Here is a 14,858-nt window from a genome sequence, read left to right on the forward strand (position 1 = left end):
AAAATTTGTCTTTTTATTAAATACATTACTGTAGAGATACTCTATATCACATTTTTCTACAATACACATAGTATACACTCACCTAAAGGATTATTAGGAACACCATACTAATACTGTGTTTGACCCCCTTTCGCCTTCAGAACTGCCTTAATTCTACGTGGCATTGATTCAACAAGGTGCTGAAAGCATTCTTTAGAAATGTTGGCCCATATTGATAGAATAGCATCTTGCAGTTGATGGAGATTTGTGGGATGCACATCCAGGGCACGAAGCTCCCGTTCCACCACATCCCAAAGATGCTCTATTGGGTTGAGATCTGGTGACTGTGGGGGCCATTTTAGTACAGTGAACTCATTGTCATGGTCAAGAAACCAATTTGAAATGATTCGAGCTTTGTGACATGGTGCATTATCCTGCTGGAAGTAGCCATCAGAGGATGGGTACATGATGGTCATAAAGGGATGGACATGGTCAGAAACAATGCTCAGGTAGGCCGTGGCATTTAAACGATGCTCAATTGGCACTAAGGGGCCTAAAGTGTGCCAAGAAAACATCCCCCACACCATTACACCACCACCACCAGCCTGCACAGTGGTAACAAGGCATGATGGATCCATGTTCTCATTCTGTTTACGCCAAATTCTGACTCTACCATCTGAATGTCTCAACAAAAATCGAGACTCATCAGACCAGGCAACATTTTTCCAGTCTTCAACCGTCCAATTTTGGTGAGCTCGTGCAAATTGTAGCCTCTTTTTCCTATTTGTAGTGGAGATGAGTGGTACCCGGTGGGGTCTTCTGCTGTTGTAGCCCATCCGCCTCAAGGTTGTGCGTGTTGTGGCTTCACAAATGCTTTGCTGCATACCTCGATTGTAACGAGTGGTTATTTCAGTCAAAGTTGCTCTTCTATCAGCTTGAATCAGTCGGCCCATTCTCCTCTGACCTCTAGCATCAACAAGGCATTTTCGCCCACAGGACTGCCGCATACTGGATGTTTTTCCCTTTTCACACCATTCTTTGTAAACCCTAGAAATGGTTGTGCGTGAAAATCCCAGTAACTGAGCAGATTGTGAAATACTCAGACCGGCCCGTCTGGCACCAACAACCATGCCACGCTCAAAATTGCTTAAATCACCGCTCTTTCCCATTCTGACATTCAGTTTGGAGTTCAGGAGATTGTCTTGACAAGGACCACACCCCTAAATGCATTGAAGCAACTGCCATGTCAATGGTTGATTAGATAATTGCATTAATGAGAAATTGAACAGGTGTTCCTAATAATCCTTTAGGTGAGTGTATATATCTATAAGATACATACCACAAAACATACAAAGAAAAGGTTATATTGTTTCTGGCTCCCTCGTTAATTTTATAGACCCTGAACATCAATCAAGACACAAGAGGATTTGATTAGTATAAATGAAGAAAATGATGTACAATTAAAACAATTCCATTAAAGCATTTAATAACATTTGTAGCCTACTTACATCTTAGAGATAATTCCTTACTGAATCTTTACTGGTTAAAATGTATTGATTTCTTCATCAAAAAGTGTTGTGTTTACACTCTAAAAAATGCCAGCGATTGTGTTGTTCAGACCCAGCGGTTGGGTTACTGCCCAGAAGGTTGGGTTAAACATTTAACCCAACTCTTGGTTGAAAACAACCCAGCATGTGTTCTGGCCAACCCAGCATTTTTTAGAGTCTGAGACAAAGAGGGTACTTCAGCACCTCAGCACCCCAATACTTCCTGCACCTTTGACATCACATAAATCAAAACATTAAACATAACCAATTAAGAAAATAAAATGTTACACACATTAAAAAAGCCAGCATAGGCCTACAAAACCAAAACAATCTATGCAAACCAAAATGCATTGCATGACCCTAGTAACGTAAAGCTGGAACGGGGCCTGAGTAAGGAATTATAAATCACCCAAGAGGATTCGTATTTTAGCTGAAAGCAATGGTTTGAAGTAGAAAACTTCTCAATGGATTTGTTATAAACACAAAGCTTTTCACTTCACAAGACTGGAGTTAAGGATTTTTAGGTGTGACATATTCCTTTAATTTGTTGTTGGCTCTGTCTATTGTTGTGGGAAACTGGGGAAACTGAGCTGCTATTTAAAGAATTTAGATTCAGGCTTAATTTTCTGTATGTTTGTTATGTTTATTATTATTATTATTATATCATCATTTATTTATTTTTTTTTACTTTTTTCTTTCCTTTTTTTGTGTGTCTGTGTTTGTGTAGGTAAAATTCTGGTCCACACTCCAACACAGTAGGTGGTGATGCACTTTACTGCTGAAGCCACACGCCAAAAAAACTGAGGAAGAAGAAATAAGCGCGCTGCTGTTTCAAAACACTCGCCGCACTGACAGACATTAACCGATACTGGGCATTAAGATTTGACATAGCCTTTGGTCTAATAAACCAGTATATCACTGTACAATTAATCGCTCATGTAGCATTTGTATTTAGGTCAGTTTGCAGCACACTTTTATCGTAGTGGAGTCTATTCGGGAGGTGAGTGTGGCCTACAGCTAAACCGTTTAACATAATCCGTCTTCGCTTTTTATGACCAGAGTTCATTCTCGATGAATTAAGCATTTTACGTTTAACTACTATTTATGTTACAGTTATGTGTCGTTTTATATAAGTAAACGTCCTGACTCTGTTTTATTATACATTCGAACGGGGCTTTTTTTGTCTGATTAGGATAAAGTGGCACAGTGAAGTTTGTGTTTTGATCGCAGTCATGCAGTCATCAAACAAATCAGCAAACATCAATCCTCGCACTGCTGCTCCTCCTCACAACCCCTCCACCAGCGCCTCTCCGCGATACGGTAAGAACAACAGCTGTCAGATTCATTTGTGAAATGAATATTATTATTGATGTTCCCTAGTCAACTCTAGTCTAAAGTCAAACCTCCTACAGTCTAGTACTCTACTCACAATGTGTTGAATTGATGTCACCTCTAAAATTTCTGCTGTCTTCCATCACCAGCCTTCATAGATTTCCTGGATGTGGGTGGCACAATGACCATATCCCAAGAAATAGCAAATTTAACAGAGGATTCGGGGCAGGACCTGCCAGAGGAGAATGTTCATATTGGATCAATTCAAGGCACTGTTGTTGGTCTGCGCTACTACTCTGGAACGGTAGGAATCACACACACATGTTGGTTTTTGTGGTTTATGGGGACTCTCCATAGGCGTAATGGTTTTTATACTGAACAAACTGTGTGTGCTATTGCCCTACACCAACCCTACACCTAAACTTAGCCCTCACAGGAGACTTTGTGCATTTTTAAATTTTCAAAAAAACACAGTTTAGTATGTTTTTTAAGCCTTTTGAATTACGGGGACATAAGCAGTGTTCTCATAAACCACCTTCATATTGTAATACCTCTGTCATACCCATGTCATTATACAAATTTGTGTCCTCATAAACCACATAAACATGCACACACACACACACAGACAGATAGAAACTGAACTGATTCATCAGAAAAAATAAGCATTTTCCACACAGCTACTACATGTCTTTCGGTCAGGTTTGTTTAATGAAAATTTACATAATTTACCAGATATTATGTACAGTATTATGTATTGCAGTTCAACGTGTGCCATTAATTGTTTTCTCCCGCCATCTCTACCCGCTTAATTCTTCTGGCATGCTTATCAGCTCACAGGAACAGGTGATCTGCACACCTGTCCCATCACACAGTGGATATTGCCCTCTAGCGGTTAAAGTAAGACTGAATAATTCTATCATGGATCTCATTTGATAACCAGAATATTGTTTGACTGTGACGTGTAGGTCAATAGAGGAGAGATGGTGTCCTTGGTGAGGCAGCCACAGAATCCCTATGACCGAAATGCAGTGATGGTGGCCAATGTGTATGGAAGTCAGGTGGGGCACATCAAGAAAGAGCTGGCAGTCCCGATGGCCTACATTATGGACAACAATTTGGCCAGGGTGGAAGGGTGCAGTAGTTTCTCAGTCTTTTCTACAGATTTGTTGGGCATGTTGTTTATTGCAAATTCATTGCAACAGATTACTTTTGTGTTTGATCTCCCTAATAGGGTTGTGCCCTATGGAGAGACAAATAAATTTTCAATGCCTGTAAACCTCACTTTCTGGGGCAAAGAGGAGAACCGAGAAGCTGTACATAATCAGATGAGACGTTGTGGTTTCAAACTTGGCACCGAGTTCAAAGGTTCACTCATTTGTTTATTTGCTACTTAATGTTCTTTAGTGAACGCATAATAATTGATATTTTATTATCTTAGGATACACAACACAAACATCTTTGGGTAGAGACCTGCTCGGTTTGTCTTCAAAAATATCTGCCATTCCTTTGACCGTAGAAGAGGTAAATTTCATGTGACAGATGTTAGTAATAAGATGTCAAGATAAATTATTGTTCTTTGTCTGGTATGCATTTGTATGGTCAAATCTAGATCTGTTTTTTCCACACTGGACCTAACGCAGTACCATCAAAAATGTCTGTATAATCAAACATGAAAAATATTGATAATATTTAATGTTGTTTGTAGTAGTATTCAATGTAGTGTGTAGTATATTTTCTTTTTCCTTGCATAATTTAGTTTTATTGGATAACATAGTTGCATTTCCTTGCTGTTTATGACCAAACAGAGCTGTAAACACACCAGTTGAGAACCACCAATCTATATGATTATGATGCTTTTTCATAATTTAAATGAGATGGCTAATAAATCTTTATTTTTGTTACATCTTATCAGCTGAAGAATGCCTTTGACAAGCTATTTGATGATTTAATGGAGGATAAAACCAGAGAAATGGAGCCAGCAGAGGTCAGAGCACAGAAAGAACACACAGCTGTTTTTTTACTGTCAATCTCATCCATCAGTCAGTTACAGATGTCTGTGTAAATCTCTGTCCGTACAGGCGGTGTGCACTTCCCTGCTCCCCCATCAGAAGCAGGCGCTCTCGTGGATGACCTCCCGTGAGAACAGCAATGAGCTGCCCCCATTCTGGGAGGAGAAGAGTGGCTTCTACTTTAACGTTCTCACTAACTTTGCTGTAAAGGAAAGGCCAGAGAAAGTGCTTGGTGGGATTTTGGCTGATGACATGGGGCTGGTGAGATGACCTTAGATTGGATGCTGTTCTTTTAGTGCTCCGTAAGCCCTACTAGTGCTCAGAGCGTTTATGCTGTGTTTCAGGGAAAAACCCTCACCACCATTGCCTTGATAGTCACTAATTTCCACAATGGGAAACCTCTACCACTGGAACAATGTGTAAGATCCAGAAATATCTCTTAAACCGATAAAGCTCGTGTAGAATTCAAGTTTTTTAGTAATGGATTAATAGGACCTTGAATGTCCTGAAGCAAGACTTTACTTATTAACATATCAAAAATATCACTTTTCAGGAAGGATCATCTTCAACTTCCAGAATGAAATCAACCTCAAAAGGTAAAAAATATAAATCTATAAAACTCCAATCCATTCTGAAGTGGAAAACTATATATGTATTTATTTTATTTATTAAGTTACATGTGTTGTAGAATACTAACCCATACAGTCATTATATTAATATGTGAAGACCATGAAGAATCTTATGAACCAGCGAGTTCATCCCATTTGAAAAGACTGCATGCTGATGGTGTCAGTGCTGAAACCATTGAGGAAGGTGTACCTCAGAAGAAAGGTTGGTTTCTATTTTGAGTCTTTATGCAGTTTACACTACCGTTTGAAAATTTGGGGTTGGCAAGATTTTTAAAAGAATGCTCAAAAAAGCTGCATTTATTTAATCAAAAATTCAATATAAACAGATGTATTGTGAAATTTAAAATAACTTTTCTAATGTTATATATTTAAAAATTGAATTAAATCTTCTGATGGAAAAGCTGAATTTTCAGCAGCCTTTACTCCAGTCTTCAGTGTCACATGATCCTTCAGAAATCATTGTAATATGTTGATTTGGTGCTTAAGAAACATTTCTTCTTATTATTATTATCAATGTTGAAAACAGTTGCTGCTTAATATTTTTTGTGGAAACCATGATCTTTTTTTTTCCCAAGATTCTTTGTTGAAATGTTTTTAAACAAAAAAGCGAATCCCAAACTTTTAAGTCCTTTTTACAGAAAAATGCAAAAATTATATTAATATTCATCAATTTGATGTTTGTATCATGCGTCTTTTGTTTCTTATAGCAAAAACCACAAAGAAAACTGCTAAAAAGCCTGCCAACACCAAGAAAGGTACCCTTACTTCCTGTCTTTTAATTTCTCAGGTAAACTGAAAGGCAGACTTTCCTTAGTGTTAGATATACCTTCAGACACAGCTAACATTCTCATTCTCTCAATCCCAGGAGTGGTTCTGCTGGATGATGTGGACTTTGCTGCCGCTCTGGAGTGCAGTTCCTCTCAGGTTGTGCCGGCGAAAAAGAGTGCAAAGAAGGGTTCTGGTGGGTGTTACTTTGACCATTTCTTCAGTTTGTTAATTACTGTATGAGAGAGTTTAACAGGAATCCATCTCTGTGGGTTGAAGGCACCGGTAAGGTCCCATCTGGAGGCGGTGGGGACTCAGGGGCCAGAGCCACTTTGATTGTATGTCCTCTGTCTGTCCTTAGCAATTGGCTGGTGAGTGTATAAAATCTGCTCATAAAAACATTTCTTAAAAAAAAAAAAAATCATTAACACACATTGCTCTCTTTTATACTTCATATCCATCCAGGACCAGTTTGAGCAACATATCAGAGCTGATGTCACTTTAAAGGTGTACCTGTATTATGGTGCAGTGCGCAACCGATCTGTCAAACTTCTGTCTGAGCAAGATGTGGTTCTCACCACATACAATGTGCTTTCATCAGATTTTGGGGTGAGTGGATTTAAAACACTGCCTCATGCTGTTTTTGCTACTACAGAATGTTTGTCCTTATAAAATGCTGGAAGAATCTTTTAAAATGATTTATGATATTGGACCTTCTGATCAGTAATAATGTGCTCAAACGTCCAAACGAAGAATGCTATATTTTTGAGCACAGAAAAAATATGAGCTACATTAGTAAAGGCCGATATGCAGGCCATCCTATCAACGTGAGAACATCACATCTGGGGCCGGTTGCACCAGCTAGACGTAAAAAGGCTGGGTGTAAGCCCTACGCTGGGCTTTGCAACATCCAGCTTTACGATAAATATTTACACCTGTTGCACCAACTAAACGCTGACAGTTATAGATATAGTGGAGACTACATTCACGCTACAACTACTAATATAGAACTGAATTGCTCCAGACATCATAACAAGGGAAACCACCGTGCCATGATTTCATTGAGTAAACATTTTCTAACAAGTCTGCATTTTTATATAGTCTCCCTGCACGTTCCCATGACAGATTTCTTTAAAAAAAAACATTCAAAATGAAGGCGGCAGGTTAAGTAAAATATAATGAATGCAATACAATGCTTCCCTCTAGTTATTTTTTTCTAGCTGACTATCGAGGTTATATGTACAATGAATGTCTTTCCTGAGGTAGCCAAATGTGACTTTACGTGACATTGTGTGTTTTACTGACGTCTTTCTGTGGCTGGAAAACCACATTTATAGTTTGTATTTTGTGATAAAGCTGACAGAATTTGAAAGCTGATACTTTTATTTCTGATTAAAAGCAACAAGCACAAAACTTACTGCGATTATTGAATGGCAGGCACGCTACAAAGGTAATGAATGGAATTAAAGACTTGAAATATTTCCAAGCATACTGTCCTTCCAAACAAGATGTCGAATGGTACATTTCTTTTAATAATCCCAGATCATGTGTAATATTTTACTGCATAATTACAAGCTGTACATAATTTTTTTTATTAGTTCAATTACTGTCGACAGAGTGTTCTAGTCAACACCGAGATTTATGTCGCTTATCCTGCCCGAAAAGACCATAAACAGTTCGTGATTACAGTTCCCGTCTGCAGTAATAATTAACTAACAGACATGAATCCTAAAAACTAATAATGTCCGAGCAAATCATGAGTTTTCACTTTACACATACCTCTGACTAGGCGTAAGATTTAGTGTCAGACGTAGCACTACGCCGAGATGGTGCAACGATTATAAATTCTACGCATGACTTAAAGTGCATTTTACATCCAGCCTAGTCTTACGACCGGGTGTACGTCCAGCTGGTGCAACCGGCCCCTGGTCTGTTAAATACCTTTCCCCCTTTATTAAATTGGAAAGAGTCCACCTTGTACAAATATTCCAACTTGTTGGCATAGGCTATATTACACTAACTCTGCCCACCAACGTGTGATTGGGGGTAGTCAACACTACAAAAGATGACTGTCGAACAATAGCTCCGGTGGTGTAGGTGATAAAACGCGTGCTGTAACCTTATAGACGTGATCTACCTGAGTTCGAATCTGCCTTTTGCCAAACTTTTTCCTCCCTTTTCAAATTTTATGTCACATCGGAAAGGCATTTATTTTCAACAAAAATTAAGGAAATAATAAAAAAGTTGAAAATAAAGTATCGGGTAGGGTTAGGGTAGGTGTAGGGAGGGCTTGATTGTCCCAATTTAGTTTAGGGTTAGGGATCCATTTAATAATTTGTATTAATTTTAATTTACACTTTTATTGGGTACTGTTTTATAATGCACTACAATACTGAGATGCAGATAATTGCCACTGTTTGCAATAAGTAGTATAAATAGCAGAAAGTCCTGCTATTTTAACAGTGTAAATATAATCTATAGCTATTTGCACTTAGTGTAAATAGCATCTGTTGCTAAGAAAATATGCTATTTTTATTTAGTGTAAATGGCATCTAATTGCAAATAGCCGCTGCCTTATTGAATACCCATTAGGCAATTTATTTCCACTTTTTGAATAGTTTTTTTCATTTAAAATAAACACCTCTCTCAGCTGATATTCGATGGGAAAAGGAAGAAGATTGGGATTGGAAAAAGTTGGACTTGAACTTGGGTTGATTGCATTAAAAGCCAAATCCACTGTCTGTACTCTTCACAACACTGCAATTTTTGGTAAAACTAGACAATGGTTGGCGGAGTTTGTGTAAATAACTTTCACCAAAAAGTAATTTTTTAAGAGCGAAGATTATTTGCTCTTAGTGTAAATAGACACTGTTAAATCTCTGGATAGATGGTGAAATAAAAAGTAACTTTAACCCACTGCAGAACAAAGCCAGCAGTCCTCTGCACAAAGTGAACTGGCTGAGGGTGGTGCTGGATGAGGGTCACGTCATCAGAAACCCTAATGCTCTTCAGAGTAAAGCTATACTGGAGCTGCAGTCAGAGCGCAGGTGGATCCTGTCTGGTGCGTTCACATAAAAGTTTACAAGATTACTGTCACAGTCTCAGTCCTGGATTATTTCTTCATTTCTGTGATGATTTGCCTTTAAATACTACCAAAAGGACAGATTATTTATCTTAATGCCCATGAAGTCCATCATTTCAATTTTTTACCTTCAGGAACCCCCATTCAGAACTCCCTGAAGGATCTCTACATGCTGATGTCCTTCTTGAAGCTGAAGCCTTTTGATGTGAAGGAGTGGTGGAACAGAATCATTCAGAGACCCGTGACCATGGGTGACAGACTTGGACTCAAGTATGTTAACAACAGCTGTATCCCAAACCGCATCCTTTCAATGCATTGAATTTTTCTACCGTATACTGTAAATGTGTTTTTAGGAACTTGCAAGCGCTGGTAAAGGGCATCACGCTGAGGCGCACTAAGAACAGTAAAGTGGCTGGGCGCATGCTGGTGCAGTTACCTGAACGGAGAGTGTTTGTGCAGCATGTGACTCTCTCCGAGGAAGAGAAGGAGGAGTACGAACAGGTCAGGAAGGAGGGCAGGAAGATCATCGGCAGGTGGGCACACTTTTGCTCACTTTGAAGAGCATCAGTATTACATAAAGGACAAAAAAACAGGAACAATGTATTTACAGGTATTTCGAAGAGGGAACCATCATGACAAACTACGCTGATGTGCTGGCCATCCTGGTTCGTCTGAGGCAGTACTGCTGTCACCCCAGTCTCTTGGGCAAATACACAGGGGCAGGTATAAATTAGAGATTAAACAGTTGCTGATTAAATTAATATAATTATTATTACATAGAATGTATCTGTATTTAATAATAATTTCATGTTTTAAGCACTACTCCAGCAGCTCCTCAATCAGTTGTGTTGTGTGTCTTTGGGGAAACAAATGTTTTGAATGTTTTGTGTGTTAGATGATCCTGGGACCCCTAGTGAGCTGCGGGAGCGTCTCATCAATAAGATCACATTGGTGCTGAACTCTGGCTCAGACGAGGAGTGCGCCATCTGTCTAGACTCCTTACGTCAGCCTGTCATCACCTACTGTGCTCATGTGTACTGCAGGCCCTGCATCTGTGAGGTCATCCGATCGGAGAAGGTCAGCATTGTTTCAGTATCTCAGAGTTTCCCTGAAGATTCCTGATATGTATTGTTGTTTCTGGATATTATTTGTTCCTGTCTCACAGGAGCAGGCCAAATGTCCCCTGTGTCGTGCTCGGATCAAGACCAAAGAGCTGGTGGAGTATCCTGGAGAAGAAATGCAGGCAGGAACAGCCACTGGGGAGAACTGGCGATCAAGTTCCAAAGTAAATTTAACATTTACAGATATTATGCATGTTTTTTTTCCACCATGTGACTGTTACGGGTGGGACATTAATTTTACAGACATTTATTTTGCAGAAGATTTCTGTTTAAAATAAATATCAAAGAATCACAAAAAAATGCATCACATTCTACACAAAACTATTAATCAGAATAGTTGTTTTCAAATTTCAACGTTTATAAGAAATGTTTCTCAAGCACCAAATCAGCAAATTATGCATGCGGGTCACTTCAGGGCCGTATACAGTTCACACATGAGACTGATGGCAGTCGAAAAAAATCCAAATTTCAGCAAAAAATCCGATCTGAGCATTAAGACCTGCAGTGTGAACTAAGTCAAAGTAACTGGTGTTACTTATTTGAAAAAGTCAGATATTTCCTTCTAAATTAAAAAGTAATGCATTACTTTACTAGTTACTTAAAAGTAATCTGATTACATAACCCACGTTACTTGTAATGCATTACCCCCAACACTGTATATATAGGTAAACAAACACAAATGTGGAATATGGTTTCAGAGCAATCCAAAAAGATGGGTGAGATGGATAAACATGGACGCTTTTTAGTTTCTTGAGGCTAAAGAGATTTTAGTTTTGGTCATTGAGTAACCATATTTCAATACTTTGCTTTTCTTTATGCAGGTGGATGCTTTGATGAGCAACCTGTTGAAGCTCCGCAATGAAGACCCCACTGTGAAGAGTCTTGTGGTTTCTCAGTTTACCAGGTTTATGGATCTTATAGAGGTTCCCTTGAGGTAGTTTTCATTGCTGAGGCTACTATAAACTAGGACTACATACTGAAATAAGCAGCCATTAGTGGTCCAGTGTGCTGACACTGCTGCTGTCTGCAGGGAATATGGATTCTCTTTCACACGACTGGATGGCTCTATGGCTCAGAAGACCAGAGCAAAGGCCATTCAGGATTTTCAAGACTCCTCTCCAGGAAGTCCCACCATCATGTTACTGTCACTCAAAGCTGGAGGCGTTGGGATTAATCTGACTGCTGCTTCCCACGTCTTCATGATGGATCCAGTGAGTTAAATTTTCCCAGGATAGTGTCTGCCACTAGGTGGCGGTAATGACATTGATTGTGTGTGCGTATACATCTATAATGAGGATTGAATTGACTCTTATATTCACTCAGAAAGCTCATTTGTGCTTTTTTGTGTACTGTTTGTTCAGGCCTGGAATCCTGCAGTAGAGGATCAGTGCGTTGACAGATGTCATAGACTGGGCCAGAGCAGAGATGTGGTGATCACTAAGGTGCAGTATTTGATTTATGCCATGGCAGGCGCTCAGAGGAATGATAGTGGCTGATCCCAACAGCTATTATTACACGCTTTGCATTTTTCTCTGTGGTAAAAGACAGTGCTGACAAATGTAACAGAACATGATACTAATGGCTTCCTTATTAATTCATGACTATAACTCTTAACATTAATGAGGGCATGAGATTGCCCTCAAAATAAACACCAAAATAGAACAACAAAAAGTCTAGACTTCAAAAATTGTACAGTTGAGGAAAATTGTTGCATATTTAGAGGGTGTGATGTCTCTGGCACTGGTATACCGACCCTCATGTCGTTCCAAACCCGTATGACTCTTCTTGTGTTCCACAGAAGAAAGTCAGTCATACAGGTTTGGAACAGCATGAGGGTGAGTAAAGCACAGTTTTCGTATTTGTGGTGAATCTTACCCTTAAAGGGTTAGTTCACCCAAATATGAAAATTAGCCTGTGTTTTACTCGCCCTCAAAGCATCCTAGGTGTATATGACTGTCTTCTTTCAGACGAATCCAGTCGGGAGTTATATTAAAAATTGTCCTGGCCCCTCCAAACCTTACAATGGCATAAGTTCAGAAGACGTGAAATAAAGCATCCGTAATAAAATGTCCCTAACACGGCTCCGGGGGGTGAATAAAGGCCTCCTGTAGCGAATCCATGCGTTTTTTGTAAGATAAATATCCATATTGCAAATGTAATAAACACTTTTTTTTTCTCACTTCCGCTGACTTTTTTTTGGTGTTTATTTATTAAAGAAGAATGATTGAACATTACAAAAATATTAACAAGTAAATCCAGATAAACACAATATAAGAGCAATCTTAAACTGTAGATCAGTGTTTAAGAGGAGAAAAAAAAAAATACCTCAGGGCATATTCAAAGATTGCAGCAGGGGAGCTATACCAGAACAAAAAATCTCCATAATCTTAATGTTATTTTTGTTATTAATTTGCATTAGAGACTTTTTCAAAGCTTCCATTTCTGATAAAAATAAATTACACTTTGGTATGCATTTTGCAAATTTCTGTTTATGAATATATTATTAACCTTGCAAAATGTAAACGTTAACGACATAATCATTTTACTTTTGTGTGAATAAGTACAAATAACATCTTTTAAAGATAGCATATAACATTTCTTTGCAGAAATAGAAAGGCTTTTATGGAACAATTGTCTCATTACCTCTAGGAATAAATCGTTATTTTTGCATAGGTGGTTTGAAAGGAATGCAGAGGGAGAACAACAAAATGCCGATCACGAATTAGCACAAAACGAGGATTTTGATATAAGCCAAGAGGAGACTGGTTTTCCTTTGCTAAAGTATGCTCGTGCATATCTCAGAGGCGCGCACACGACGCATACGTCCTACATCATCCGCCTGGACGGCTTGTGTGTACGACAGTCAGAAGTGAGAATAGTGTTTGTTTTAAATATTGATTATTGATTTTTCTCACAAAAACGCATGGATTCGGTACAGGAGGCCTTTATTCACCACTCAGAGCAGTTTTATTATGGATGCGCCTGCTTTATTTCACATTTTCTGAACTGTTGACAAAAAAACACCCGCTTACCCCATTGAAAGGCTTGGAGGGGCCAGGACAATTTTTAATATAACTCCGATTGGATTCATCTGAAAGAATAAAGTCACATACACCTAAGTTGCTTTGAGAGTGAGTAAAACATAGGTTCATTTTCAGGTGAACTAACCCTTAACTAGTTAAAAAATTGCATTAAAAGGACAGTACACTGGTGTTTACTTCTGCTTTTGGTAACCATTAACTAACATTTCTCAAAATATCTTTGGTGTTCTGAAGTGATTTTTACTTGTGGGTCAACTATCCATTAGTTATATACGATTCAAAATGAACCAATAACGATTGATTAGATTTGTCAGACCTCAGTGTAGCTGTCATTAAACCAATAATTGACTGAAATGCATTGGTGTTTTCATCTAAAGTTGTAAAGAAATTTGAATATCGGATAAAACATTTGCGAAGAAAGTTTTCATCCTGTGTTCAAGACAAAATCATCACAAGTTACTAATAGTTTTACTAAAATGTTAAAGTACAAGGCACATTCACAACAGTTCAAAAAAAAAAAAAAAAACTCTTGTCTACTAGTATACTGAGGCCAAACTGTAAGGTTGGATTGACTGAAACTATCACACAGTTTTAGCATTTATTTTAATCAGACATTAATATTCAGTCACTTTATTTTAATGTCCAATTCTCGCTATTAACAAACCATTAACTATAACCTTTGTCTCAAACTCCTAATTTGCTGCAGTTATAGTAAGGTAGTTAATTTAGGTATTGGGTAGGATTAGGGCTATATAATATGTGCTTTATAAATACTAATAAACAAGCAATATGGTAATAAAAGGCATAATAATAAGCAATAGTTAAGAGTGAGAATCAGTCTCGATACTTGTTACTGAATACACTCAAAAGAGTGACGTTTACTTTGGTACATTAAGATTTTTAGACTGACAGCATAAAATTACATAGTGGTTGGCCTTTCACAACAGGAAGTCTGCCACTGATGACACTTTCCTCTCTGTGGTTGCATTTAGTTTATTGTGAAAGACTCTGTGGAGGAGAACATGGTGAAGATTCAGAAGAAGAAGCAGGAGCTTGTGGACAAAGCTTTCGGAGTGAAAAAGCCACAGGATCTAAAACAGGCTCGAATTGAGGAGATCCGAGCTCTCATGGAGATTTAGATAACTTTACTGCGGTCCGTTCATTTCAGATTGTTGTATAAGAGACAGTACTTTTTTTTACTTTATTGTAAATTGTTCAGTAAGTTTTTTTTTTTTTCAACTCATGTACACAATCAGTTTAATCTCAAATGGTTGTTCTGATTTTCATTACAGTAAACACCATGCGGTCCTTGTATGTTAATGGGAGATTAAACTGGTTCTAACAACAGTGAAT

General features: G+C 38.3%; 1 protein-coding gene across 4 annotated transcripts; it reads left to right on the forward strand.

Annotated features, from left to right (window-relative positions):
• Positions 1-2,316: 2,316 nt before the first annotated feature.
• hltf (helicase-like transcription factor) lies at positions 2,317-14,855 on the forward strand. Of its 4 annotated transcripts, none has more exons than XM_079378899.1 (25): positions 2,317-2,526; positions 2,757-2,846; positions 3,008-3,162; positions 3,824-3,990; positions 4,090-4,223; positions 4,297-4,379; positions 4,771-4,842; positions 4,937-5,128; positions 5,212-5,286; positions 5,421-5,463; positions 5,594-5,698; positions 6,204-6,251; positions 6,362-6,457; positions 6,541-6,632; positions 6,727-6,870; positions 9,184-9,322; positions 9,478-9,613; positions 9,697-9,876; positions 9,954-10,066; positions 10,239-10,420; positions 10,509-10,628; positions 11,286-11,398; positions 11,495-11,675; positions 11,826-11,906; positions 14,498-14,855. In XM_079378899.1, the coding sequence occupies exons 2-25, from the start codon at positions 2,759-2,761 to the stop codon at positions 14,642-14,644; spliced, it is 2,886 nt and encodes a 961-aa protein (XP_079235025.1). In that variant the 5' UTR covers positions 2,317-2,526; positions 2,757-2,758; the 3' UTR covers positions 14,645-14,855. The 4 variants fall into 4 exon arrangements, with proteins under 4 accessions (XP_079235025.1, XP_079235024.1, XP_079235026.1 ...); XM_079378898.1 differs by having other exon boundaries at positions 2,324-2,526; positions 2,719-2,846; XM_079378900.1 differs by lacking the exon at positions 5,212-5,286 and having other exon boundaries at positions 2,324-2,526; positions 2,719-2,846.
• The last annotated feature ends 3 nt before the right edge of the window (positions 14,856-14,858 follow it).

This window comes from Barbus barbus (genome assembly GCF_936440315.1).
Source record: "Barbus barbus genome assembly, chromosome: 26".
NCBI lineage: Eukaryota > Metazoa > Chordata > Actinopteri > Cypriniformes > Cyprinidae > Barbus > Barbus barbus.

Coding starts and splice junctions, on each gene's coding strand:
- hltf (XM_079378899.1), top strand. CDS start 2,759: ATGCAGTCATCAAACAAATCAGCAAACATCAATCCTCGCACTGCTGCT. Junction 6,633..6,726: donor CTGTCCTTAGCAATTGGCTG/GTGAGTGTATAA, acceptor ATATCCATCCAG/GACCAGTTTGAGCAACATAT. Junction 10,421..10,508: donor AGGTCATCCGATCGGAGAAG/GTCAGCATTGTT, acceptor CCTGTCTCACAG/GAGCAGGCCAAATGTCCCCT.